At 45.9% G+C, this 25,732-nt stretch overlaps 2 protein-coding genes across 3 annotated transcripts in view; one reads left to right on the top strand and one right to left on the bottom strand.

Annotated features, from left to right (window-relative positions):
• The first annotated feature begins 11,606 nt into the window (after positions 1-11,606).
• LOC308479236 (podocin-like) lies at positions 11,607-19,396 on the top strand. Of its 2 annotated transcripts, XM_081009708.1 has the most exons (6): positions 11,607-11,908; positions 11,999-12,225; positions 14,036-14,239; positions 15,130-15,185; positions 17,152-17,230; positions 18,180-19,396. In XM_081009708.1, exons 3-6 carry the CDS (start codon positions 14,051-14,053, stop codon positions 18,450-18,452), a joined length of 597 nt encoding a protein of 198 aa, XP_080865834.1. In that variant the 5' UTR covers positions 11,607-11,908; positions 11,999-12,225; positions 14,036-14,050; the 3' UTR covers positions 18,453-19,396. The 2 variants fall into 2 exon arrangements, with proteins under 2 accessions (XP_080865834.1, XP_080865835.1); XM_081009709.1 differs by lacking the exons at positions 11,607-11,908; positions 11,999-12,225 and having other exon boundaries at positions 12,236-14,239.
• A 5,008-nt stretch (positions 19,397-24,404) lies between these two features.
• Positions 24,405-25,732, bottom strand: part of LOC308479550 (axonemal dynein light chain domain-containing protein 1-like) — a 38,309-nt gene continuing 36,981 nt past the window's right edge. Inside the window, 1 exon segment of the mRNA XM_081010253.1 lies at positions 24,405-24,638. Within this exon segment, the coding sequence (XP_080866379.1) occupies positions 24,550-24,638 (89 nt within the window). The 3' untranslated portion in view covers positions 24,405-24,549.

Below are 25,732 nucleotides of genomic sequence, written 5' to 3'. Positions count from 1 at the left end.
TCCAGGGATCCTTCACCTTTTACCATGTTATAGAAGGAAGCACAGCACAGGAATGGCTGAGCCGAGAGGATGTCCTTGAGAAGTGTACAGGTCACATCTGCACGCAACTTTCCTTCCTTGTTGGCTGTGTTTTGTTTAACCCCTACAGTGATAGCTTTCCTTCTCCTTTCCCACAGAAGACGTCTGGGGTTTTCCATCAGTTATGGACAGATCCTGGGAGCTGCAGTATTTTCTCAGCAACACTGAAATCTGAAGGAAGTTGAGGAACATGTGAGGCACTCTGCTCCCCCGTCTAGAATTTAAAGTGGTCTTCTGCAACCTGGCGCCTACAAGATGTTTTGCGCTACATTTTGCACCAGCCTGCCCAGCTCTGCTCACCCAGGATTTGTTGGAATTCTGTGTGACCAAACTGCTTCTCCCGTCGAGTCCTCCGGAATCTCCTCCAACGTTGATTAACGACCTAAGCCTTTGATGAGGCTTTCCAGGCACTTTCCCATTACACAGAGTGTACAAGCAGCAGCAGAAGGACGAGAAATATGAGCTACATTGCTAAGAGTTTTATTTCTAACTACGCAGACAGAAAATAATATACACCCTCTCTCTGTGAAAGCAGAGAGGCAACCGGAACAAAGGAACAGGAAACCAGTAATATCAACATCCGTCTCCCGTGAGACTTCCAACAGTCTGGAATCTCTGGAATGTAAACAGAGTCTTGTGACTCCAAGCACTGCACAGTGGCACAAAGAGAAACCTAACAGGGTCCCCCCTGGCTCAGGGTTGGTTCTTTTCATGATGACAGCCCCCATCAGCAGGGGCACAAGGGCGCTGCAGTCTAAAACATCTGGTGGGCATCCGCTCGGAGAAGGCTTGTTTAGTATAGATCAGTGATGGCCAAACTTGGCCCTCAAGCTGTTTTGGGACTACAACTCCCATCATCCCTAGCTAACAGGACCAGTGGTCAGGGATGATGGGAACTGTAGTCCCAAAACAGCTGGAGGGCTAAGTCTGGCCATCACCGGCAGAATCCGAGACCAGGGAGAAGAGTCGGTGGAAGAAGATTGGAAGAAATTTAAAGACTACTTACAGAAATATTGTAAAATTAATGAATGTTAGAATGATGACGGATTGAAGTTAAGCGGTTTCCAGCGGTAATGGTATAAAAAAAATGGAAAAATTGGTTTTTAATATGTAAAAATTTAATGTTATAATATATCAAGATTAAAGATCAGGATTAAAAAGGAGGGAAAGGAATTGCTGGACTAACATACTGAATTGGAACACAAAAGAGGGAGGTATGAGGAGGTCCGGGAAACAAGTAAATGTAAAAGAAGTGATGAAAAGATGGAATTGTTTTTAACTGTTTTTTCTTTTTTGTATTTTGTATTTTGTATTTTTCATTTTTATTGTTAATTTTCTTATTAATGTGATCTTTTTCTTTTGAAATTTTAATAAATAATATTTTTTTTTTTAAAAAAAAGTCTGGCCATCACTGATCTATACTGTACAATCTTTTTATCTTTGAGGTACATGAGCAGCTCTCTGGTGCCCTCTGCTGCTCCTTGTGGACCAAGAGCCATATTTAATTTGGTTTTCACATTTGACGTGCAAACAGTTACCAGTTTTCCCATTTGTTCCAATTTTAAAGCTAGCACACAGGTTTTTTTCCCTGGGAAAAGGAGCAGGGCAAGGGGTAAACCACCCGGAGCCATGCTTTCTAGGCACATGGCAGACAAATTCATGTAAAAGAGCAACGCAAGACGATAGGGACAGAACTAGCCAAATTGTATAGAAATTTATTCATGTATGTGACTACAGCGGCAAGAATGTTACTTGTCCAAAAATGGAAAGAAGAAGAAGTCTCAGCGAAAGAAGAACAGATACAAAAACTTAGGGAATATGCAGAAATAGTGGAACTTACTGGAAAAATAAGAAATCAAGATAAACTTTTAATAAAATAATGGAAATGGTTCATTGAATATTTATAAACTAAACAGATAAGAACATTGGCAGGATTACTGTAATAACATGCAGTTTGATAAGAGTATATATTTAAAGTAGAGGAATAAATGAGCAAATTAAGTTAATTTGGATATGCAGAAAATATTAAAAATAATTTTTAGGAACCGCAGAAAGAGAGAAAAGGAAATCAAGGTGTTGTGTTTTTAAAAAAAGTTTTTATTTATACTTTTGAAGTTTATACATTTCATTAGTTTTACAATCAATTTAACATTTCAAAATTTGACTTTTGATTGCTTTCAGAAAACCAAATAACTTAAATTTTATGTTTTTGGAAATGTCAGGTAATGCTAAGTAACAACAATAATAAGATTAATATATAATATAACTGCGAGTAGTTGGCAATCATTTTAATGAATTCTGTGTAATTTACACACATATTACTTACCAGGCCAAACAAAATTATAGTGATTTAACCAAAATAACTTTTGAATTTCCAAATCATGTGGCAATTTTATAACATGCCTCATTTATCAAATTCGAAAGTTGAACAATTCAACACACTAGTGGTGGGTTGTTTTCACTGGTGGAATATCGCCCTCTCTTGGGCACATGTGGTACTACACCAGAGAATGAAGTAGCCACAGCAACAGTTGCCATAGAACGATTCCTTTTGTTTGAGGAGGGTGGGACAAAAAACCTGGGCACGGAGACCCTCTCCAACCTCTCGAAGCTCTTTATTACAAGCCTCCCTCCTTCTCTATGGCTTCTTGCACACTTTGCAAAAGTCATGTGCAGATTTAAGGTAAAGGGACCCCTGACCATTAGGTCCAGTCGTGACCGACTCTGGGGTTGCGGCGCTCATCTCGCTTTATTGGCTGAGGGAGCCGGCGTACAGCTTCCGGGTCATGTGGCCAGCATGACTAAGCCGCTTCTGGCGAACCAGAGCAGCGCACGGAAACACTGTTTACCTTCCCGCCAGAGTGGTACCTATTTATCTACTTGCACTTTGACATGCTTTCGAACTGCTAGGTTGGCAGGAGCAGGGACCGAGCAGCTGGAGCTCACCCCGTCGCAGGGATTCAAACTGCTGACCTTCTGATCGGCAAGTCCTAGGCTCTGTGGTTTAACCCACATTAGACGAAGCGAGTGTGTGTGCACAAAGGTGAGCACAGTTCTGGCACTGGGGCTGATGTCTAACCTCTGTAGTGTGGAACAAAGGAAAGTGGGAAACTTCCCACTACTGCTTCCATGATGCATGTGTGTGTGTGTATGTGTGTGTGACTGTGACTGTGTCTGTGTGAGTGTGTGAGAGAGACAGACAGACAGACAGACAGACAGGCACAGACAGACAGAGGGACAATCAGTTTTCCAGAATGCGGCAGCTAGACTGGTGACTGGGAGTGGCCGCCACGACCATATAAATCACCGGTCCTGAGAGATCTGCATTGGCTCCCAGTATGTTTCCGAGCACAATTCAAAGTGTTGGTGCTGACCTTGAAAGCCCTAAAAGGCCTCGGTCCTGTATACCTGAAGGAGCGTCTCCACTCCCATCGTTCTGCCCGGACACTGAGATCCAGCGCCGAGGGCCTTCTGGTGGTTCCCTCATTGCGAGAAGTGAGGTTACAGGGAACCAGGCAGAGGGCCTTCTCGGTAGTGGCGCCCACCCTGTGGAACGCCCTCCCATCAGATGTCAAAGAGAAGAACAACTACCAGACTTTTAAAAGACATCTGAAGGCAGCCCTGTTTAGGGAAGTTTTTAATGTTTGATGCTGTATTGTTTTTAACACTCGATTGGGAGTCGCCCAGAGTGGCCCAGCCAGATGGGCGGGGTATAAATAATAAATTATTATTATTATTGATCATTCCACTTGCTTTGTTTCGGAAGAGGAAATAACTGAGTTGTGTTTCCACTGTGAAAATTGAGACACAGCAGCCGTGATGGAGGAAGCCGCTCGGGTGCCTGGGGCAAGCCGTCCGCAGGGGCGGGACACACTGTGGGGCCTCTGGAGTCTGCCTGCCTCCTTCCACTCAGACGCCCTACAGCGGGGGGGGGGGGAGGCAGCGGGGGGACCGTTTGGGCAGTGCGGAGCCTGCGAGTGCCCAAGCCACTACGTCTTTCCCAGGAAAGTTGTATGGCTTGGGCACGCTGCAGGCCTTGCAGTGAGTGCTGCCTGGCATCTTGTCACCCCCCTCAGTGGTGACACCCGGGGCACACCACCCCCACTGCCCCCTTTCCTCCGCCCCTGCAGAGCAGTGTCTCTAAGAAATACAGTGGTACCTTGGGTTACAGACGCATCAAGTTACAGACACTTCAGGTTACAGGCTCCGCTAACCCAGAAATAGTACCTTGGCAGTGGGAGGCCCCATTAGCTAAAGTGGTACCTCAGGTTTCAGAACAGTTTCAGGTTAAGAATGGACCTCCAGAATGAATTAAGTTCTTAACCCGAGGTACCACTGTACGGTTTATTGTACACATATTTACACTTGGAGTCTGCAGCGGAGAGGGTTTCTCCTTGCCCAGCAACTTGCTGCCCCCACTTCTGATCCTCTAGCACCACTTTGCCTAATGGCAGAGCTAGCTGTGGCGCAATAGGTGTGGTTGCCGACATGTGGCAAGGAAACTCTTTGCCATACCCGGCCAGAACTTGTTCTCTGCCAGATGTATACAGTTGTGCCTCAGGTTTCAGACGCTTCAGGTTACAGATTCCACTAACCCAGAAATAGTACCTCAGGTTAAGAACTTTGCTTCAGGATGAGAACAGAAATCGTGCAGTGGCGGTGCAGCGGCAGCAGGAGGCCCCATTAGCTAAAGTGGTGCTTCAGGTTAAGAACAGTTTCAGGTCAAAAACGGACCCCCGGAACGAATTAAGTTCTTAACCTGAGGTACCACTGTAGTTGCTGGATCTCTCAGGCACGGCTTCTATTCTGCCTGCTGTTACAACTGCTGACTCCTTGAGGTGCCATGTAAATAGCAAACGGTACTTAAAGCTTTCTTGAGCGATGACTGAACGAGTCTAAGGGATTATTTGCGTTTCGTTTTCAGGAGCTGTTTAATGGTGGCCTTACAGAAATAATTCTGTTGCAAGCAACCTGTTGGGTGTAGTGAAGGGTTAACCTTTTGTGCCTCAAGCCTGAGAGGAGGCCCGTACAAGGGAAGTACGCCAGGACGTGACGAAAGCAGCTGGGAATGCTGTGAGCTGAGTGAAAAGCGAAAGCAGTTTGTTGCGTAGCTGCAAACAGAGGGAGAAGATGCAGCTTGAATCTGATGGCTGTTATTGATTGTAAATATGCTACTTTTGAGCAAATAAAGGGATATTAGGACAGAAGAAATGTGTGGGACTTGTGTACTGCTCTTTCGACACACACCGCTGTGTAATTCTGCTAATTGCTTTACGACCGTTCGAAAGCCACACTGCGTAAACAGAAGCTACAGAGGCTCGCAGGGGAAGCGTGGCTGGGCGCCGAACAATAAAGCAATAAATCTACCGAACACAACCACAGCGCCCTGGCCTTCTTCCCATTGGAGTTAATTGCCTCCTGTCTCCTTGAGATACTTTGCATGCCCCTCAACCCCACTCAGAAAAGTTTGCTCTTTAGATGGCGGCTTCTGGAATAGAAACAAGATTCCACAGAATCTCCTGAACTTCCCTCCTCCCCTTTGTGGGTCCTATTGGTAGTCCTTTCCTCCTGCATCTTTTATAATAATCCAAATCTCTTCCATCTCCATTACTGTATATCCAAAGCTCACCATTATTCCAACCCCACTAACGATTTTAACTGTTTACAATTGTTTTTAAGATAGATTATAAATTTTCCCCATTCCTTATAAAAACTTTGGTTTTCCTGATTTCTGATTCTTCCAGTCATTTTTGTCATTTTTGCCATTTCGGCCTAGTCCATCAACTTGATCTGCCATTTTTCTCTGGTGGCGACTTTATCTTCTTTCCATCTCTGGCCCAGTAATAACTGCGCAGCCATGGTCATGCATGTCAATAGACTTTTCTGCTCCCTTGGGATTTTTTCTGTTGTTAAAACAATCTAATTTCTGACTTATTTATAGCGCCCCCCCTCCCCCCGTGTTCAGATCCTAGAATGTCTGGGGCAACCCAGTCAGATGGGTGACATATAAATAAAATGTTGTTGTTGTTAGATGTAAGAGTGCTAGTACATTTTTGCACGTGGCCCCATAGGATGCCATGCCAGCCCCTCCTGAGGTGGGGAATGCCCTTTGCCATGCTACCTGCTACCTCCAGGTCTTGTGACGTCCTTTGGCATCGCTTGTCTCCCTTGTCCTGCCTTTGACTCTTGCAATAAAGAGTCAAATACAATCATACCTCGGGTTACAGATGCCTCAGGTTGTGTTTTTTCAGGTTACGGACCAGCCGAAACACAGAAGTACCGGAACGAGTCGCTTCCGGCTTTTTGGGGTTGCGCATGCACAGAAGCGCTAAATCACACTTTGCGCATGCACAGAAGTGCCTAATTGCAACCGCGCGTGTGAAGATGCGCCACTGTGGGTTGCGAATGCTGCGGGTTGCGAATGTGCATCCCACACGGATCACGTTCGCAACTCAAGCGTCCACTGTACATGGGTAGGCAAACTAAGGCCCAGGGGGCCGGATCTGGCCCAATTGCCTTCTAAATCTGACGGTCCAGGAATCAGCCTGTTTTTACATGAGTAGAATGTGTCCTTTTATCTAAAATGCATCTCTGGGTTAATTGTCTTGCCTGGTGTTTTTGCATGAGTAGAAAGTGTGCTTTTATTTAAAATGCATCTCTGGGTTATTTGTGGGGCATAGGAATTCGTTCATTCCCCCCCCCCCAAAAAAAATATAGTCCGCCCGCCCAAGGTCTGAAGGACAGTGGACTCGCCCCTTGCTGAAAAGGTTTGCTGACTCCTGGTCAACTCCAACCCGGATTGCTCTCCCAGATTCTGCGATTGGCAGCTTGGCTCAGCTGGTAGCCAGTCAGTAACTGTAGGCCACGCTCCAGCTGCTGCTGCTGCTGCTACAGGTGCCAGTAAGTCTCGCATTTTCAACCTTTTCCTTCTCCATTGCACTGGCTAAATGATTCATTGCTGGACTCCCATCGCTGAGGCCAAATGTACCTTTACAGAGCAAAATATTCTTTCGAATTATACACCCAGCACATGGAACCTGACAAAGGGGCAATACGAGTGGACTCTCTGTGCCCTTACCACAGCAAAAAGACTGATATGGGTGAGTTGGAAAAATAAAAATGCGTCTCCCTTCTATGATTGGATTGAAGACTTATACAAACTCACCACATATGAACAACCTGCAGACAAACGCAGACTTGCCATGGACAAATTCAATGATACAGTGGTACCTCGGGTTAACATACACTTCAGGTTACAGACTCTGCTAACCCAGAAATAATACCTCGGGTTAAGAACGTTGCTTCAGGATGAGAACAGAAATCGTGCTGCGGCGGCATGGCAGCAGCGGGAGGCCTCATTTGCTAAAGTGGGGCTTCAGGTTAAGAACAGTTTCAGGTTAAGAACAGACCTCCAGAACGAATTAAGTTCTTAACCTGAGGTACCACTGTATATGGAATCCATTCTTTCAAATACTGTTCTTTTTTGGTGATCATTTGTAGCCGAGTAATACTGTCTTCCGCGAACCCGGTCTTAACAGTGAGTCCGTAAGTTACTCTGGAGGCCAATTCTGGATCCCCACGTCCTTCCACAGTGGGGACATTGGATTCCGGGTGGGAGTTGATCACTGTGAGGGTTTGCCAAGCGTGCCTTCCTCTTAGCACATGTCTTCCTTTCGTCCTGAGTTTGAGCGTCTTCAAAGCACATGACACCTTTGGTAAAAGCTGTTCTCCAACTGGAGCGCTCGCAGGCCAGTGTTTCCCAGTTGTCGGTGTTTATACTACATTTTTAAAGATTTGCCTTGATAGAGTCTTTAAACCTCTTTTGTTGACCACTAGCATTACGCTTTCCATTTTAAAGTTTGGAATAGAGTAGTTTCTTTGGAAGACAATAATCAGGCATCTGAACAACATGACCAGTCCAATGAAGTTGATGTTGAAGAATCATTGCTTTGACACCGGTGATCTTTGCTTCTTCCAGTACAGTCATACCTCATGTTACATTTGCTTCATGTTACCTTTTTTCAGGTTGGGTCCCGCGGCGACCCGGAAGTACAGGAAAGGGTTACTTCCGTGTTTCGCCACTCGCGCATGCGTAGAAGCGCTAAATCATGTCAACATGATTCATGGTGTCAACATGACTGTGATGTGTTACAAGTCATTAACTCCAAGCCTCATGGCGATGCCTCAGAAAACACAAACCACCCCAGCTTTTCAGAGCTGGCTATTGTGGCTTTAATCTTTGTGCATTGCTACACCATATAAAGCACTGACTTTTATATATCTATTTTCACTGCCAAATGTTGCAGGGGGCCATTTTCCGCAGTTTGGCTCTGCTTTAGAGTTAATCGGATGACGTCAGGTTTTCGGTTAGAGCGCCAAAGGCTCATTTTGTGGGGCGCTGTGAAACGTGCGGTTTTCACTGCTAAACATTGCACGGGCCATTTTGCCAGTGCTCGGCGCAGGAATCCCTTTCCCGTAATATCTTATACATTTTAGACAGCACTTTTACATTATGCAAGAGGTCTCTCTCCAGTTGTGATATTTGGCAAAATCTTGATCCTGAGGGTTAGGGTGCCGAGGGCCGATTTTGTGGGGTGCAGGAAAACATAGTGTTTTCACTGCCAAATGTTGCACGAGGCCTTGTTACAGCATATGGCTCTGCTTTGGAGTTAGTCGGGCAACCCCAGATTTTTGGCGAAATCTTGAAACTACTGTTTAGTGTGCTGATGGCTCATTTTTTGGGGGGGGGGGAGCTGTGAAACGTATTTTTACATGGGCTCTTCCTGGAGTTTGGCACCGCTTTGGAGTTAATCGGATAATGTCATATTTTTGGCGAAATCTTTACCCTGCAGGTAAGGGTGTTGAGGGCTCATATTGTGGGGTGCCATGAAACGTAGTTTTTTCACTGCCAAATGTCACATGGGGCCTTCTCCATGCACGGTTTAGGGAGAGTGCTTGGATGAAGAGACCAGGCAGGAGAGACGATGCCCAGGCACTAATGTGAGCCCATTATGGGGCCCATGAAACCACTAGTTTCTTCAGGGCAAATAACACTCATTATAAGTATAAGAAATAGGACAATCATGACTCAGGATTGTTAGACAGATGAATGAGAAAGAGAATTTTGCTGAATGAGCCAGCACTGTTGGGTCAATTAAACTCAATTAAAGACACAATTGAGATCAAGGTTATCAGCAAGGAGATCAAAGTTATCAGCATTTACCCCACGGGCTGGAAAAATAAACAGCTTTAGGTTCCTTTGAACAAGTCTGAAACTGGAGGCCAGAAAGTTTGTCAGAACATCTCCCCATTGTTCCTGTTCAGATTTGTAGCACTTCAGAAACCTGTCTGAACAGAATCCGCAGCAGAACTAAAATTACTGTGTATACATGCACGATCTCTCTCTCTCTCTCTCTCTCTCTCTCTCTCTCTCACACACACACACACACAGATGTAAAAAATGGGGATTGGCTTTTGCTGCCCAAGTCCCCTAAGTCCATGATCGGTCAGAGAAGAATGGATGGAGGCAGGATCCGGTGGAAACCAAGACAGATATTTATTTTTCTGTTGCAACAAAGTTCCCTCACTTCCTACCAAGGAGGAAGAGACCCTGAACAAAAATGTGCAGGAACCTGTAAGTCCTTTTGACATTTCCCAACCACCTTAGCCAAAGACCACCCCAAAATCAGCATACATACATCACAGAAGGAGGCGGTCTACAGCAGAAATCCTGTCTGCCAGGATACCTGATAATGGTCACTGATTGCATTACCTGGGCAGTCTGGCCATTCTTTTGTGATGGTTGATACTTTATTTTTTTTAATATAGGTTTTTATTGGTTTTACAGCATTTTTTAAACAATACAAACAAATAAAAAGACAAACAAACATGTATAATTTCACAACCTTTTTTCCATAACCTTCGTTTCTTGGACTCCCCCATACCTCCCCTTTCTGCATCCCTGTTTGCAAAATTATTTCAGCAGCTTTTAAGCAATTTTATCAAATATATGTCCTCTTAGTCCTTTCTCTAACTTAATCTTATGTCACTGTTTCCCCTTTTCTCTCAGCACCTCGGCATTTTAGCATTCATCAATTTTATAATAGCTCTTAAGATAAGTTTTAAATTTCTTCCAGTCCTCTTCCGCCGTCTCTTTCCTCTGATCACGGATTCTGCCAGTCATCTCAGCCAGTGTCATATAGTCCATCACTTTCATCTGCCATTCTTCCACGGTGGGTAGGTCTTGTGTCTTCCAATACTTTGCGATGAGTATTCTTGCTGCTGTCGTCGCATACATAAAGAAAATTCTATCTTTCTTTGACACCAATTGGCCGACAATGCCCAAGAGAAAGGCCTCTGGTTTCTTAGGGAAAGTACATTTAAGTACCTTTTTCATTTCATTATATATCATTTCCCAGAAGGCCTTAATCTTCGGGCACGTCCACCAAAGGTGATAAAAAGTACCTTCAGTTTCTTTACACTTCCAACACTTATTATCAGGCAAATGATAAATTTTTGCTAGCTTGACTGGGGTCATGTACCACCTGTAGATCATTTTCATAACATTTTCCTTTAAGGCATTACATGCCGTAAATTTTATACCGGTGTTCCACAACCAGGAAAATCCCACTGTCTTACTCTGTTATTCCAATTGTTACTTCTTACCCTCTAGAGGGAGCAAGACATAATGTCCAAGTGAAGGAAACAAAAAGCAGGGAACAAAGAAACCAGGAAAATTCAATATAGATGCTGCAACAGTTTTTCTGCGTGATTTAACTGTCAAAGTCCGATATATTGTGGCAGCAAAGTCCAAACTCTGTATCAAGTAGAACATCCACTATGTATCCTTATAAAGATTTCTAAAGTTTCTAAAGTCTCTATCCTGGTATCTTATTTTGGCAGACCGTATCAAAGGAATTAAGGCAGCTGGAAACTTTCCTCTCTCAATAAATCATGCAGGTTAATAAGGTTACTTCCCCCCCCCTCTGCTCCTGCTTGCTAGAGGGGGGTTTAAGTCCAATGCCAGGCTTAAGCAATTCTATCGTTATTTCCATACAGATACAGCTCTTTCTCTTTCGTTGCTTTCATCTGTCATGCAGTCGGGGGAAGGCAGACTTCCTTAATTTTACCCTTCCCCGTTTCCAGCCAAATTTCTAATTAAATTTTTTTTTTTAATTCCAGTAATCGTTCAGTCCTACTCACGGGGTTTTGAATTCAGTTCATTTTGCAGGAAGGAATCGGCGCTCTCCGTCAATGGCGACGCGGCTTCACACTGCGGGCTGGGTAACGACTCTCAGCACCGCGCTCTCCCGGTGCTGTTCCGGAGCCTTTAAAAAGGCTCTTTCCCAGTAAAGGGGGGGCGCTTCTGGTGCCCACCGAGTCTCCTTGTTCTCAGGCTTCCGTGCCTGTGATTTTAGGGGTCCCCCGCTTGCCGTAGCGGGTCAGACCCGAACTCGCAGCGCAGTCCTCCTCCGGAGCTCGGAAAGAGGACCGCCATTAACGCTGGCGCCGACCGGAAGTCCGTGATGGTTAATACTTTAGTTCCTGAATCCAGGTCACTGGCTAACCCTATTCAGACACAAATACGCCCTTAAGACAGGATGCATAAGTAAAAAGACAATGGGAAGGCTTTCCCCATTTGCCTCCCTTACTGCAGAGGAATATTTGAGGTCATTGGGAGAGTCAAAATGGCTTCAGGATTGCTCTCTCCGTGCTATTTCAGATAAATTGTTTATATATATTTAGATATGTGTGCATTTATGAATATTTATTCCCTATTTGAGACCTTAGAATTCTTACAACAACACACACCTCTGTTCTACATCTTCATGTTCTACATGTTTCCTGCTTGGCAGGGGGTTGGACTCGATGGCCCTTGTGGTCTATGCCAACTCTATGATTCTATGATTCTATGATTCAGGTTCCAAAAAAGCACTGCTGCCAAACTAAAAAGGCTGGATTCTCTACCTGTTCAGTCCAGACCTTTTGCATTAAGAAATGTGAGTTTTCTTCTTTATTTACACCATCCAGCTTGCAAGTGCTGCTGTTCTCTTTCTCCTAACAGGATTATTCCTTTTCCTGCCATGTTTGGACACCTACCACAAAAGAGACCTTCGCCTCAAAACCTTAGAGGTCCCTTTCTATGAGGTAAGAGAGACACAGTCAGCCCCTTCTGCTCTTTGAGCTTGTTTGCAGGAGGCAAATGCAGTAGAAGTTTACTTAGGTTCACCATTCCAATTAATTAGGAAGCCCCTGGTTCAAATCTCACCTTGTCTATGAACTAACTACATTGCATTTTGGCATGCCATTTTGACTCAGCCTCACCCCCAGCTCCACAATAATTATACTGATCTATCTAACGGGACAGTTGTAGGATTACTTAACGTAAAGGAAGGCTGTAGATCAGTGACAGAACATCTGCTTTGCATGTGGAACATCCCAGGTTCATTCCCTGACATCTCCAGCGAAGGTTAGGAATCTACACAGTCTGTTTATTTGGTAATACAGTGGTACCTTGGTTTATGAACTTAATCCGTTCCAGGAGTCCATTCTTAAACCAAAACCATTCTTAAACCAAGGCGCGCTTTCCATAATGAGGCCTCCCGTTGACGGTGCCCTTCCACCGTTCGGATTCCGTTCTTAGACCGAGGTAAAGTTCTCAAACCAAGACACTATTTCCGGTTTTGCGGCGTTTGTAAGCCAAATCGTTCTTAAACTGGACTGTTCTTAAACCAAGGTACCACTGTACCGTATTGGCCCGAATATAAGTCGCACCCGAATATAAGCCGCACCTTTAAATTCAGGGGAGGGGGGGAGAAAAAAAGACAATACCCGAATATAAGCCACTCCCTTAAAATTCTGCAGGCACTCACAGCCATTCTGCAGTATCGTAAAAGCCCATTTTTGTAAGGTCACAAATTTAAGCCGCACTTTCAACTTTTCACGGTTGGAATTTGGGGGGAAAAGTGAGGCTTATATTTAGGCCAATACGGTACGTAGAAACAGCTCAATCCAGCCCAGGGCTGGAATCAGATTTCCTGTTATTTTTCCATTGACAAAACTGTACTTTATTGTTACGGATTTGGGGGGACCCTCCAAAAAACAACCACCCTAGGAATGAATAAATGCTAGGATTTTGATTAATTGGGATATGGATTAAAGTACAAGCTGCAGAGCTGTGCCAGACAGGGAATTCCTGGGCTGGCTTCTACAAAGCAGCCTGGCTGGCTTAGTGAAGAACAAAAGGTGTTGTTGGGCCACTGGAGAATGAGATGTTACCAAAGTGATGGGGTGTTTGAGGGGACAGGAAAAGGGATTTTTGAGCAAGGGTTGCTGGGAAGAAAAAGCAGGAAGAAGAGCTGAGATCCATCTTTGGAGGAGGCTGGCTGCAGAGATGCCTTGGGCTATAGGGCCACACTGCTGTGGGGGACAAACCCCTCTTGAAATGACTGTGCAGTAAGACCTGGACTCCCTCCAGGCAGACTGAAGGTGTGAATAGGTGAATAAACCATATTTCTTAAAGCCACAACAGTCTCTGCTGCGTCTTCAATTCTCCAAAGGAACGCAGACCCTGGGTGAGTGCCTGGGACCCCATGGGCTCTTGCCACCACTTGGCAGACAGGGGGGCAGGCTCCCAGCTTTCATAACATTCTATTGCAGGGGTCAGCAAGGTTTACCTCACCTGGGCTGGTTCACTCCAGCAGAGATCCCTCTGTGGGCTAGATTGCGCGCGCAAGTACGCACGCCTGCGATTTCTGGCGTCTGCACAGACGCGATTTCCGGCGCATGCGCAGATGTGATTTCTGGTGCCATCTCCGCGCCGCTCTGCGCCCATTTAGTGCAGCACACCGGGACTCGTCGGTTAAACGACCCCCGTGGGCTGCTTGTGGCCCATGGGCCTTAGGTTGCCAACCCCTGTTCTATTGGATGGTCACACAATGCCTTCTGCTTGCCCTAGACCATAACCAAGGACATGGCAAGTCTAGAAATAGATACCATCTGTTACTACCGAATGGAGAATGCCACACTCGTCACGACCACCCTCGCCAACCACTCAAAGGCAATCCAGCTGCTAGTGCCAACCATCGCAAAGCGCTTTCTGGCACAGCGGTCGCTCACAGACATCCTGATGGAGAGGAAGAGCATCAGCCAGGAGATAAAGGTGGGTTGGCTATAGCGCTGTACAGAGGACATGGTGGGGAAGTCCATCACACAGAGTGGGAGGCTTGCCCAGTGGCTGCTACAAGCAGAACTGGGGAAATGGTATGGTAGCCAATGAAAGGACACGAGGGAAATGCTTCTGCCTTGCTATTGGGCACCTTCTCCTTCCTGAAAGTGGCTTTACAGTACGTAAACTCAAAACTGCCTTGCAAGATCCACCCAGGGCAGCATTTCCTTTCAAACAACAACAACAGGCAACCAGACACTATACTGCCTCCAAACACAGGGTTGCCAACTGACCAGGTGAACCAGCCTACTGTTGTCTCCTGCGCCTTTAAGAACAGCTTGGCTTGCAGAAACTAGAAAGTGATGCTTTGAATACCATGGTGATAAATGCAATATTTTGTGAACTGCACATTGTCTTAGTCTATTCTGGTTGATAGGGAGAGACAATTGTATAAATATAAGATTAGCTGCATGCCCTTTTAGTGAAGTGAGTGGCTAGAGAGGCCTTTTTCTCCCTCTCATAGCAGACCTTTAAGTGGCCCAGTAAATGATTGGCAGTTAGGTTTGGGGCAGACAAAAGGTAATAGACTTTGCTCCAGTTTAGGTAACTTTAGAAAGGAATCTGACAAATTAAGGATTGACCTATAATCAGCTAGTAGCCAAGGTGGGAGAAAAGGGAACCTGTTTGAAAAAGCTGTAATCCTTTATTGAACAGCTCTTTGCTAACCTAACTCAGGGTAGCTTTACTCCTTGGTTTGCATCAAGGAGACAGCCATCACTACTAGAGCACTTCTCACTGGAAATGTTAGGACACTGCTGTTTTTGCATTTTTAAGTTGCTCATCCATCATATAAAGCTGCTGCCAATAAGACACTTTTTTTGCAGGTGGCTGTGGACGCCATCACCTGTCAGTGGGGGATCAAGGTGGAAAGGACAGAAATGTAGGTATGAAATGTGAGATCTGCAGAAATAATTAGGTGACAAAATATCAGGAGAGGGGCCTCCGAGACGTTTCCCTATTGTTAATGCCGCCCCTACGAGTGTAATCAGTTTTTGTTATTTCTCCCCTTGAACAATCCCTGGACATAGGGGTCACCCTGGTACAAGCCACCATTTTGTGGGCCTCCTCCTTGATCCTTCTGCTGCTGTCTCTCGCAGGGGCACAGCTAGCTCCTTGCCCATCTGTTTTGACATGGCTGGGGTTGAAAAGGGTTGATTTCAATGACCAGAAATGTAAGAGGAGCTGCTTAAAAACTGGCAGCTCAGAGCACCAAAGGTTGCCCCGTTCCTGCAGTTTTATGGATCTACATATGGCCAGAAAGGCTACAGCTGACCAGTTCTCCATTCGTTTAGAGTCACGTTGGACTAAATTTTTGAGTGGCTCCCATTTTGCTATGATATCCTCAAGTCTGAGAGGCGTTCTCCTTGCCAGGTGGCAATTGGCTCCACAGCCCCACCAAGAGCGGGGAAGGGAGGGCTCTGGCCAATTACTCCCATCCCTTCTGGCAGCAAGGCAGCCTTGGGTGTCTTCTCACTGATCACAGTGGGGGCAGAATAAGAATTGCCTCCTGTCCTGATCCCAGCACTGAATCAGTTTAGCGCCATCCAGAAAAGGCAGCTGTGAACCAGATGTATTGCTCAGCCTTCCTGGTCTGTCAGTTTTCTGCTGCTTCTGCAATCCTGCTGGGGAAGTGGAACAGGATGAAAAAAGCTGAGGTTTTATTGGGTTGGTGGGAGCCAGAGTCCAGCAAAAGTGGGAGGGCAACAGGTTCTTGATTCCAGAGCTATGGGAAGTGTTTGTGTATTTATGCAGCCATGGAGGACATCCTAGGGCCATTTAAAACTTCTTCAGGGCATTCCCACAGCAATGGCAAATGTCCCCTTTCCTGATAGAACAAATGAGAATGAATCTGACACAGGGATACATCGCACTGCCAATGTAAATGTCGCTAGAGTTGCTAACAAATGAGTAGGCCCACTCAAGAGTGGCAACGAGAGGGATATTCAGCCACTGACTGGCTTTTCACAAAACAAATGAAATACTGTGAAAATCCTTGAAACGAGAAGTAATCAACTAGAAATATTATCTTATAGAAATAAACTAAATAATAAAAATCAAATAGCTTAAGGTAAAAATTAGAAAAACCTAGACTTGAACAAAGCCTTATTAAGGCTTTGTTCAATTTTAGGTTTTTCTAATTTTTACCTTAAACTTTTTTAAACCTTTATTTCATTTGTTTTGTGCAATTTCTCGGTTCCGTGACTGTCTTTTTCTACTAGTGACTGGCTTTTCAGCTGGCACCCAAGACAAAGGTCGCATTTAATCTGGTAACTAGCTGGCCAGATACAGCTAGCACCCCCCCCCCCGGTGTAGTACAAAGTTTCCTTCCTGAGCTAAGTGGTTGTACCAACCACAGTGGCCATGTTCCCCCTCCACCCTCTGCATACCAGCTGCTGGCAATCACAGGTGGGCAGAGTGCTGCCATGCTCAGGCCCTGCTTGCAATCTTCCCACAGGCATCTGGTTGGCCCTGTGAGAACAGGGTGCTGGACCAGATAGGTCATTGGTCTGATCCAGCAGCCAGGCTCTTCTTGTGTTCTTGTGTACCTCTGTTTGCGAACGGGATCCGTTCCAGAGGCCCGTTCACAACATGAAAAGCCTGCAACCTGAAGCACCGTATCTGCGCAGGTGCGCAGCGCGATTTGGTGTTTGTGCACATGTGCAAAGTGCAATTTAGCGCTTCTGTGCATGCGCGAGTGGTGAAACCCGGAGGTAACCCCTTCTGGGTCGCCGCAGGACACACCCTGAAAAAACGTATCATGAAGCAAACGTAACATGAGGTATGACTGTACGCTGTTTCCAGTTTGGGTCTGCAGTCCCAGATTTCATTAATTTCATTCATTTCAGTAAAGATGTGCGGTTGCCAACGGAGCTTCAGGAGTCCCTGGCTGCACAAGCCGAAGCCCAGAGACAGGCCAAAGTGAGGGTAAGGCAATACACTGACACGGTATGTTTTTATTACTGGAAGCTATGGGCAGGAGGGAGCTATGGGAGAGAGATGCTGTCCTCCCAAGCTTGCTTCTCTTCAGGTCTAATCAGACAAGTGTTGGCCATGGTTCTGCCTGCATCTCACAGCACACGGGAGTGGGTCACTGGTCAAAACTAATTCTGTTGGTTATCCAGCTTTTGTTAATCTAAAGCAGGCAATCTCAAACTCAGCCCTCCAGATGTTTTGGGACTACATCTCCCATCATCCCTAACAGGGCCAGTGGTCGGGATGATGGGAATTGTAGTCCCAAAACATCTGGAGGGCCGAGTTTGGGGACACCTGATCTAACGCAATGAGCCCTTCTCGTTTGCACTAGTTAATTTATAGGTACTTAATGTAAATCCATTTCCTTTGGCTGGAAACCTATGAGATGGAGGAGGTACAACACGAAGGCTGTTTGGGAGCTGCACTGGAAAATGGAAGCTCCAGACTGTTTCAATTCTACGCAGCACAAGAATGAAATAAATTTCTTCCACGCTAACCCTGCATGCTTTCCTTTGGGCTGTCGGAAACAAAATGGAAATTGAAGCGATGTATTTAATTAACACTGGAGGGTTTTTACTCAGTTGAACTTGCTTCTGAGGAAACATTAGAGGTGGTTTCTGGCCTTGAGGGTGAGCATTCAACGTAGCACTATTTTAAGTGCTGTGCAGAACCTGTTTTCGTTTTACTTCCAGCTGACGAATAGCGTTGCTTCTACAACACTGAAGGGCACCATTATGGAAGGAACCACGGGCGGTACTCAACAAAGTTTTACTCAGGGTAGACCCATTGAGATTAATGAACACATCAAAGTTAGTCCCATTGATATCAAGGGGTCTACTCTGAGCAAAACTTCGTTGCCTCCTGCCCCAAAGGAAGATCTTCTAAATACCTTGTGTTCTAGGTCATAGCTGCTGAAGGAGAAAAGGCTGCTTCCGAATCGCTGAAGGTGGCAGCAGAGGTGCTTTCCCACACACCAGCCGCCCTCCAGCTCCGCTACCTTCTCATGCTGCAAAGCCTGTCTGCAGAGAAGCCGTCCACCTTTATTCTTCCTTTCCCCCTTGACCTCATGAATCCTTCATCAGGAGACAACATGAAATCCACAGGCTGCAACCGCTCTTCAGATGTCGCCAGCAACCCAGAGGCTCCAAAGGTGAAGGATTCCCCAATGTTGTAGGACTAAGCCAGGGGCAGCATCTAGGCCTCTCTGTCTAGCTCCTCGGGCCGTAACCCAATGCCTAGTCCATAATTCGTACCCACCTGCTTTGCACCCTCCTGAAGTGTTTTTGCTTGGCTGAAATGTGCCCTTGAACTCACCTGGATGGAGGGTGAGAGAGGGGATGTTAGTCTGTGTAGGGGGTGTTTGCCTACTGGATGAAGGCAAAATTCGCAGCTGTTGCTCTGCCCGCGTTTGCCCTGGGCCCCATTCACTACTGGAATGCGGCCCCTTGGAGGCTGCTTATGAGTCAGTGTGGCCCTTGGTCTGAAAACATTTTGCCACTCCACTACAGGAATTCAGCAGAAGAATCTGCAGAATCTGCATTTCAAACTGTAGCTGATGTAGTCATGGTTGATCCTCTATTGGGCCCCCTGTAATTAAATCTGCTTAAACTTTTAAACTCCTGAACTGAGAGGTCAGCAGCTGGGCTACATATGATGAGGGCGGCTGCTTTGCCACCAAGTGTATAAAACAGGGAACTGCAGCCAGTCCTAGCTGCGTGTGGGGAGTGCATCCCAGCCCCGTTTTTTCAAACGTGTATTTGTTTCTTTCCACATTATATTTTTAGATGCACAGTCAAAGCTTGCTAGGAACCACCCCCATGTGATATTATTCCCAGTTAAAATCCAATACCGAGTTCAAATTATTATTCTGCTGTAAAGCTCACTGGGTGACCCTGAACCAGTCACAATTGCTCAGTAGAGACATCACCTTGCCAACAAAGGTCCGTATAGTAAAAGCTATGGTTTTCCCAGTAGTGATGTCTGGAAGTGAGAGCTGGACCATAAAGAAGGCTGATCGCCGAAGAATTGATGCTTTTGAATTATGGTGCTGGAGGAGACTCTTGAGAGTCCCATGGACTGCAAGAAGAACAAACCTCTCCATTCTGAAGGAAATCAGCCTTGAGTGCTCACTGGAAGGAAATCAGCCCTGAGTGCTCACTGAAGGACAGATCCTGAAGCTGAGGCTCCAATACTTTGGCCACCTCATGAGAAGAGAAGACTGCCTGGAAAAGACCCTGATGTTGGAAAAGATGGAGGGCACAAGGAGAAGGGGACGACAGAGGATGAGATGGTGGGACAGTGTTCTCGAAGCTACCAGCATGAGTTTGACCAAACTGTGGGAGGCAGTGGAAGACAGAAGTGCCTGGCGTGCTCTGGTCCATGGGGTCACGAAGAGTCGGACATGACTAAATAACAACAACAACACTTTACCTTGCAGAGCCATGTCATCAAGATTAAAAGGGGTGTAGATGTTGGGAAAGATGGAGGGCCCAAGGAGAAGGGGACGACAGAGGACGAGATGGTTGGATAGTGTTCTTGAAGCTACCAGCATGAGTCTGACCAAACTGCGGGAGGCAGTGGAAGACAGGAGTGCCCGGCGTGCTCTGGTCCAGGGGGTCACAAAGAGTCAGACACAACTAAATGAATAAACAACAACAACAGGGACGGAGAAAGTTAAAGCATGCTTCCTTTTAACATCTTGGATGAAGGGCTGGATAATAAGCTCACCCGTTGGGCATTCTTGTTCTCTAGTCATTCCGTTCCTTGTCCCTATTTCGAAAGGCAGGTACCATTGCAAGATACGAAGATAAGAAGTGTTGGTGGTGGAGCGAAAGAAGCTTAAGGCCAGTCCTCCCACCTCCTTGGGCCTGAAAATGGTGTGTCCTGCCTGAGGCAGTTCACAGAGTGAAAGTGAGCAGCACAGCACAAACGAAGTTTGGGAACTTGCTGCAAAAGCTCTTTGCTGTCTGTTTGCTTTAATTGTTAATTGGTTCAGGGAGTAGCCCTCCCTTCCCGTCTATCATTAAAGCCAACAGAGGTGGGACACCATCTGTGTCTCTTTCAGCAGAGGGACAAGGATTGGGCTGGGCCTGGACAAAGCAGGCTGGCAGTGCCATCAGCAGCCCAAGAGTCTCAGACTCATTTTCTAAGCCTCCAGTAGAGATGATTTAGTGGAAGGAGCAAAAAAACAAATGGATAGTTTCTTCCGAGCGCAAGGAAAACACAGGAAGTCCGGAGTGGGGCTTCCTCACAAACACAACTTGAGCTTAGCCCTTGTTCTGTTCTGTTGTTCCCATCAAAACAAAAGAAAAACTTCGAACACAAAATGGCAAATTCTGCAAAAGAATAAACTCAAGCTATTCAACAAATTCATCTAATATGTGCTAAATCCGAGGCATATTCAGGGCCAGGTGGAACCTTCTTACTTGATCAGCTCTTGCTAAGAGCTTTTAGAATGGTAAATTTTGTCTGCTGTTCTTATTTTCAGCCTCACTGCTACTTGTTTTAGTATTTTTGTGGTTTTTATGTGCTCTGATATTATGTGAACTTTGTAACATCACCCTTGGAGACTCTGGGCTGAAAAGCAGCCTATTATATATTTAAAGTAATAATAATAAAAAATATAATATTCTGAATGTGCAAATTTCCTTTCTTCTTTTAACAATTTTAGTGGGTAGAGTGTCCTTCCTTTCTCCGGCACTGGCCTCTGGTATTAAAAAATATTTCTAAAATAAGCAAACAGGCATTATTTCCTATAGTTTCCTATATATTTCCTTTTAGAAGACATCTGAAGGCAGCCCTGTTTAGGGAAGCTTTTAATGTTTGATGCACTATTGTATTTTAATATTTTGTTGGAAGCCAACCAGAGTGGCTGGGGAAACCCAGCCAGATGGGTGGGGTATAAATAATAAATTTTAAATTATTATTATTATTTATTATTATTTATTTATTTATTATTATTATTATTATTATTATTATTATTATTATTATTTTATTTTTATTATTATTGCAAGGCTCCTTCATCCCTGACTACCACCATGGTCCCTCGCTTGTCTTCATTACAGGTGCCCAGCTTTTGGGGCAGGATTAAAGCTACAGCAACCAAAGCAGTTTGGGAGGAAAAGCACTCTGAGAATCTGAAACCTATCTCCAGCCTGAGTGATGTTGCATTTCCTCCAGTATCTATATTACTCTCATTTTAAATGAAGTCTCCAACTGAGCAGCACATGGAGCACCTATAGCTCAGTGGTGCAGCCATTTCATGCATTTCCAATTAAAAGCATCTTGGGGAACAGGGAACAGAAGACACTTCTGCCTGTGATTCTAGAGAGCTGTTGCCACTGAAAAGAGAGAATGCTGTGTCAGATCAGGGGCAGACTTTGGTAGTATGATGTCCTGAGCAAAAGCAAAATTTAGTGCCTCCTCCAGTATTTCTCTCCCCTCCCTCGCCTTCTGTTCTGCGCATGCTCTCAAGTGCACTATGTCATAGTTGTGGCAACTCAATCGCCTGTCTGACCAGGGCTTAACTGTGAGTAGGCAACCAAGTAAATACAGGTATTAGTAACTGTCAGGGAACTGCCATCAGTGCTGGAGGGAGAGAGCAAAATCCAGAGGGATTCCGGAGAGCGTCCCGGGATTGGGAGAGGCAGCCCATCTTCTGGGGAAGAGAATCAGCGTAGCACCAGTGGAGAAGGGGGGCAGATGGGGGAAGCGGCGAGGCGGTCCCATGACTCCTTGCCGGGGACCAGCGGGGAGAGTAGAGCTCCTCCGCTGCCTACGCCCTCCTTGCGCAGAAGGCTTCCGCGCAGAGAGAGTAGGAGGAGACCAGGCGTCAAAGAGCTTCTTTGCTGGAAGAAGTTTAAGAAACGCCCACTGACGGATTCTGCCAGCGATTGAGACAGCCACGGGTGAGTGGCTGTCCGGACAAAAAAAGGTTCACTCAGGCAACCCAGCCAGGTGTTTGCTTACGCATGAGCAACCCCTAGAACCATTACAGTAACACTGCTATTTTGCAACCATTCAGCTCAACGCCCTGTGTCGGGAAACTGCCTGCACTGATCTAGATCTGGCACCGGTCAGATGAACCAATTATACAAAGCAGCTTCCTATGTTCTCTGCAGAAAGGAAAGTGGAACGTACTTAAATAAATCAAGCTGCATTTCTGCTCATTTCTGCTAGATGGCGTCTTTTGGCCATGATTTTACAATGCCATGAACAGGTGTACGCAGCCAAACTTTGGCTTACTCTGCTTTCCTGTTCAAAATACCATGCTAGCTCATATTTCCCCCTGAAGGAAGAATGGGGTGGCAATGAGGCAGAAGACAAAGGGGCAAAATATGTTCCCCTATGAAGACACATTTCTTCAGGAAAGGCTGTAGAACGGATGCAGTGTTGGGACAGAAAAAGTACTGATACCAGATCAGTCTAAAATATTTGATAAGTCACCTTCCATTCACAAAGGATCAGGGTTTCACAAGTGCCATTAGCAACCACCAATCTCTTCCAGATGGCTTGTGAAAAAGGACAGCAGCCGTGACCCTCCCTCCCACAGAGAACTTGGAAGTTGTGAGGGAGTCTCTCGCTTCATAATAGGGACTACAAGTCCCATCATCCCTGACCGTTGGTCCTGATAGCTGATGGGAGTTGTAGTCCAACAACAGCTGGGAACCCAAGTTTGAGGAAAAACTGTAGGGCTTTCCCCTTCCCCGAGTCCTCCAGCACAGGTACAGGATCTGGGTGAAGTAATCAATCAGGATTGCATCTTGTGACAAGGTAAGAGCATCTCAGAAGCAGTTAGATTCCATCTGGCTAGTTCTAAGTGTCTCCAAAGCATGGTGTGATGTGAGTGAATAGCCTGCCCTTTGCAGAAGATTCCATAGCTAGAAGAGTCTTCTTTCTGTTTACTTCAGGCTTTATGAGTGGCCAGGAACAGTGGAAGTCTCTCACTGCTTCTGTCAATTCCAATACCTGCATGAGATTAGGGAACTATCCCTCCCTGCTCTTTGGAAGGCTGGGCTTGTTCATCCACCTTGTGCTATGCTTGGGAGACATTTGGAAGTGCTTCTAAGTCTCCTACCTTACATAAACAAAGAGAACTACAGTGGTACCTCTGGATGCGAACGGGACCCATTCCGGAGCCCCGTTCGCATCCTGAAGCGAACGCAACCCGCGTGTGCACAGGTCGCGATTCGCTGCTTCCGCGCATGTGTGCGACATCATTTTGAGCGTCTGCGCATGCGCGAGCAGCGAAACCCGGAAGTAACGCTTTCCGTTACTTATGGGTTGCCACAGAGCACAACCGAAAAATATTCATCCCGAAGCATATTTAACCCAAGGTATGACTGTACTAAGGGACGCGGGTGGCACTGTGGGCCGGTTCCCTCAGCCAATAAAGCGAGATGAGCGCCGCAACCCCAGAGTCGGTCACAACTGGACCTAATGGTCAGGGGTCCCTTTACCTTTACCTTTATGACTGTACTAGAGAACTTGAGGGAAGGGAATCATGCCAAGTTAGTAAAGGTAAAGCTAAAGGGACCCCTGGCCGTTAGGTCCAGTCGCGGACGACTCTGGGGTTGCGGCACTAATCTCGTTTTATTGGCCAAGAGAGCTGGTGTACAGCTTCCGGGTCATGTGGCCAGAATGACTAAGCCACTTCTGATGAGCCAAAGCAGCGCATGGAAACATCGTTTACCTTCCCACCGGAGCAGTACCTATTTACCTACTTGCACTGCGTGCTTTCGAACTGCTAGGTTGGCAAGAACTGGGACCGAGCAACAGGAGCTCACCCCGTCGCAGGGATTCAAACAGCCAACCTTCTGATGGGCAAGCCCTAGGCTCAGTGGTTTAACCCACAGCGCCACCCGCGTCCCATGCCAAGTAATTACCGGATACTAAACCCTCTGGTCCAAGATACTCCCAATGCATCTACTAGTGAAAAACTCCTAAGACGGATCGAGGGTTTTTTTGGGGGGGGGGGAGTTTAAACAAAACCCGCAAATATTTCCTATTGAGTTATTCTTAAATTCAACCTGTATAGGTAAATACAGTGAAATATCAGGGCAACTCCAACCTAGACCTTGAATATGTTCTATATAAATAACAGAAACTGGGAATCAATCCCACTTGGTTGAGTTAACTCCTTTCCATGTACTGAACCAATAGTTTAACAGAGCTGGGAGAATTCCAAGTAGCCACTAATGCACAACCCTCCATCTGTGTCCAATGCCAACTACAAGCAGGAGCCAAAGGCCTTCTGGAGGTCACCCTCTTCTTCAGCGTTTGGGCTTGGGGAATTTCTTCATTCGTGGCTTAGGAGTGCTGGGCTGTGAAGGTGATTCAGTTTGCTCCTTAACGACAACTTCTGCAACGACAGATGCACAGCAAGAAGCACTTAAACACTGACATTGTCAACACCTAGACAATATGAGAACTAGTAGCTCAGAGAAACCTCATACTCTACTCTGCGACAAGTCCATGTTTCAGCCCAAGCATAGCCTTGAGGGAATCAAGACCAAACCCAGCTGCCCAAAGAATGGTTATGAACAGCATATGCATCCACAAACCCATGTTTGTCATGTCCACACTTCATAAGTGTACCTGTTGTCAGTGAGAACCTCATCCATAATGGGAATATTCCAACAGAGCATTATGTGCTCAACCCCACTTATTTCAATGCTCTAAGACACACCGATCTCTGACATGTACACAGTACTTTGTTCAAAGTAAATCAACAATCCTGATATGATCAGTATCACGCTGCAGATGAGCAGCTTAGGCTGATAAACGCTTGCTCGGACCACCAACTGGGTTAGGTAAGAGTTCAACTAGGGACTTCCCTGCTCACATTCTTAGCCAGTGCAATGCAGTTTGCTTCTTCAGCTCCCTGGGTTGGTTCATAACATGCATCTTCATTACTTCATGATTGCAGCATCAAGTGAATTATGACATGTGAATTATGACATTATTAAGCAATGAAGAACTTTCCTTTCACCCCACAACACACTGCTTTTCAACAGAAACATCACCTATTCAGGCCAGAGCTACACATGTAGCAGATTGAGGGTGCATAATGGGTTGTGCCACTTCAGCAATGCAGATGGAAGAATGGTCTTCTTCTTCTTCTTTGGCGATCACTCGTAGCTGCGTAAGATTGTCTTCCATGAACACGGTCTCAACAGTGAGTCCGTAAATGACTGTGGAGGCCAATTCTGGATCCACACGTCCTTCCACAGTGGGGACATAGGTTTCCGGGCGGGAGTTGATCACGGTGTGGATTTGCCAAGCATGCCTTCCTCTTAGCATGTTTCTCCCTTGCGTCCTGAGTTCGAGTGTCTTCAAAGCCCAGGACACCTTTGGTAAAGGCTGTTCTCCAATTGGAGCGCTCACAGGCAAGTGTTTCCCATTTGTTAGTGTTTATAATACATCTTTAAAGATTTGCTTTGAGACAGTCTTTAA

This window comes from Podarcis pityusensis (genome assembly GCF_964106645.2).
Source record: "Podarcis pityusensis genome assembly, chromosome: 6".
Taxonomy (NCBI): domain Eukaryota; kingdom Metazoa; phylum Chordata; class Lepidosauria; order Squamata; family Lacertidae; genus Podarcis; species Podarcis pityusensis.
The sequence above is the reverse complement of the archived record's forward strand: the minus strand, read 5'-3'. Positions and strand labels throughout refer to the sequence as shown.

Bases quoted from the DNA above. Each gene is read 5' to 3' on its own strand.
- LOC308479236 (XM_081009708.1), top strand. From the start codon at position 14,051: ATGGCAAGTCTAGAAATAGATACCATCTGTTACTACCGAATGGAGAAT. The intron at 15,186-17,151 runs GTAGGTATGAAA...CATTCATTTCAG, and splicing joins AAGGTGGAAAGGACAGAAAT to TAAAGATGTGCGGTTGCCAA. The intron at 17,231-18,179 runs GTAAGGCAATAC...CTTGTGTTCTAG, and splicing joins AGAGACAGGCCAAAGTGAGG to GTCATAGCTGCTGAAGGAGA.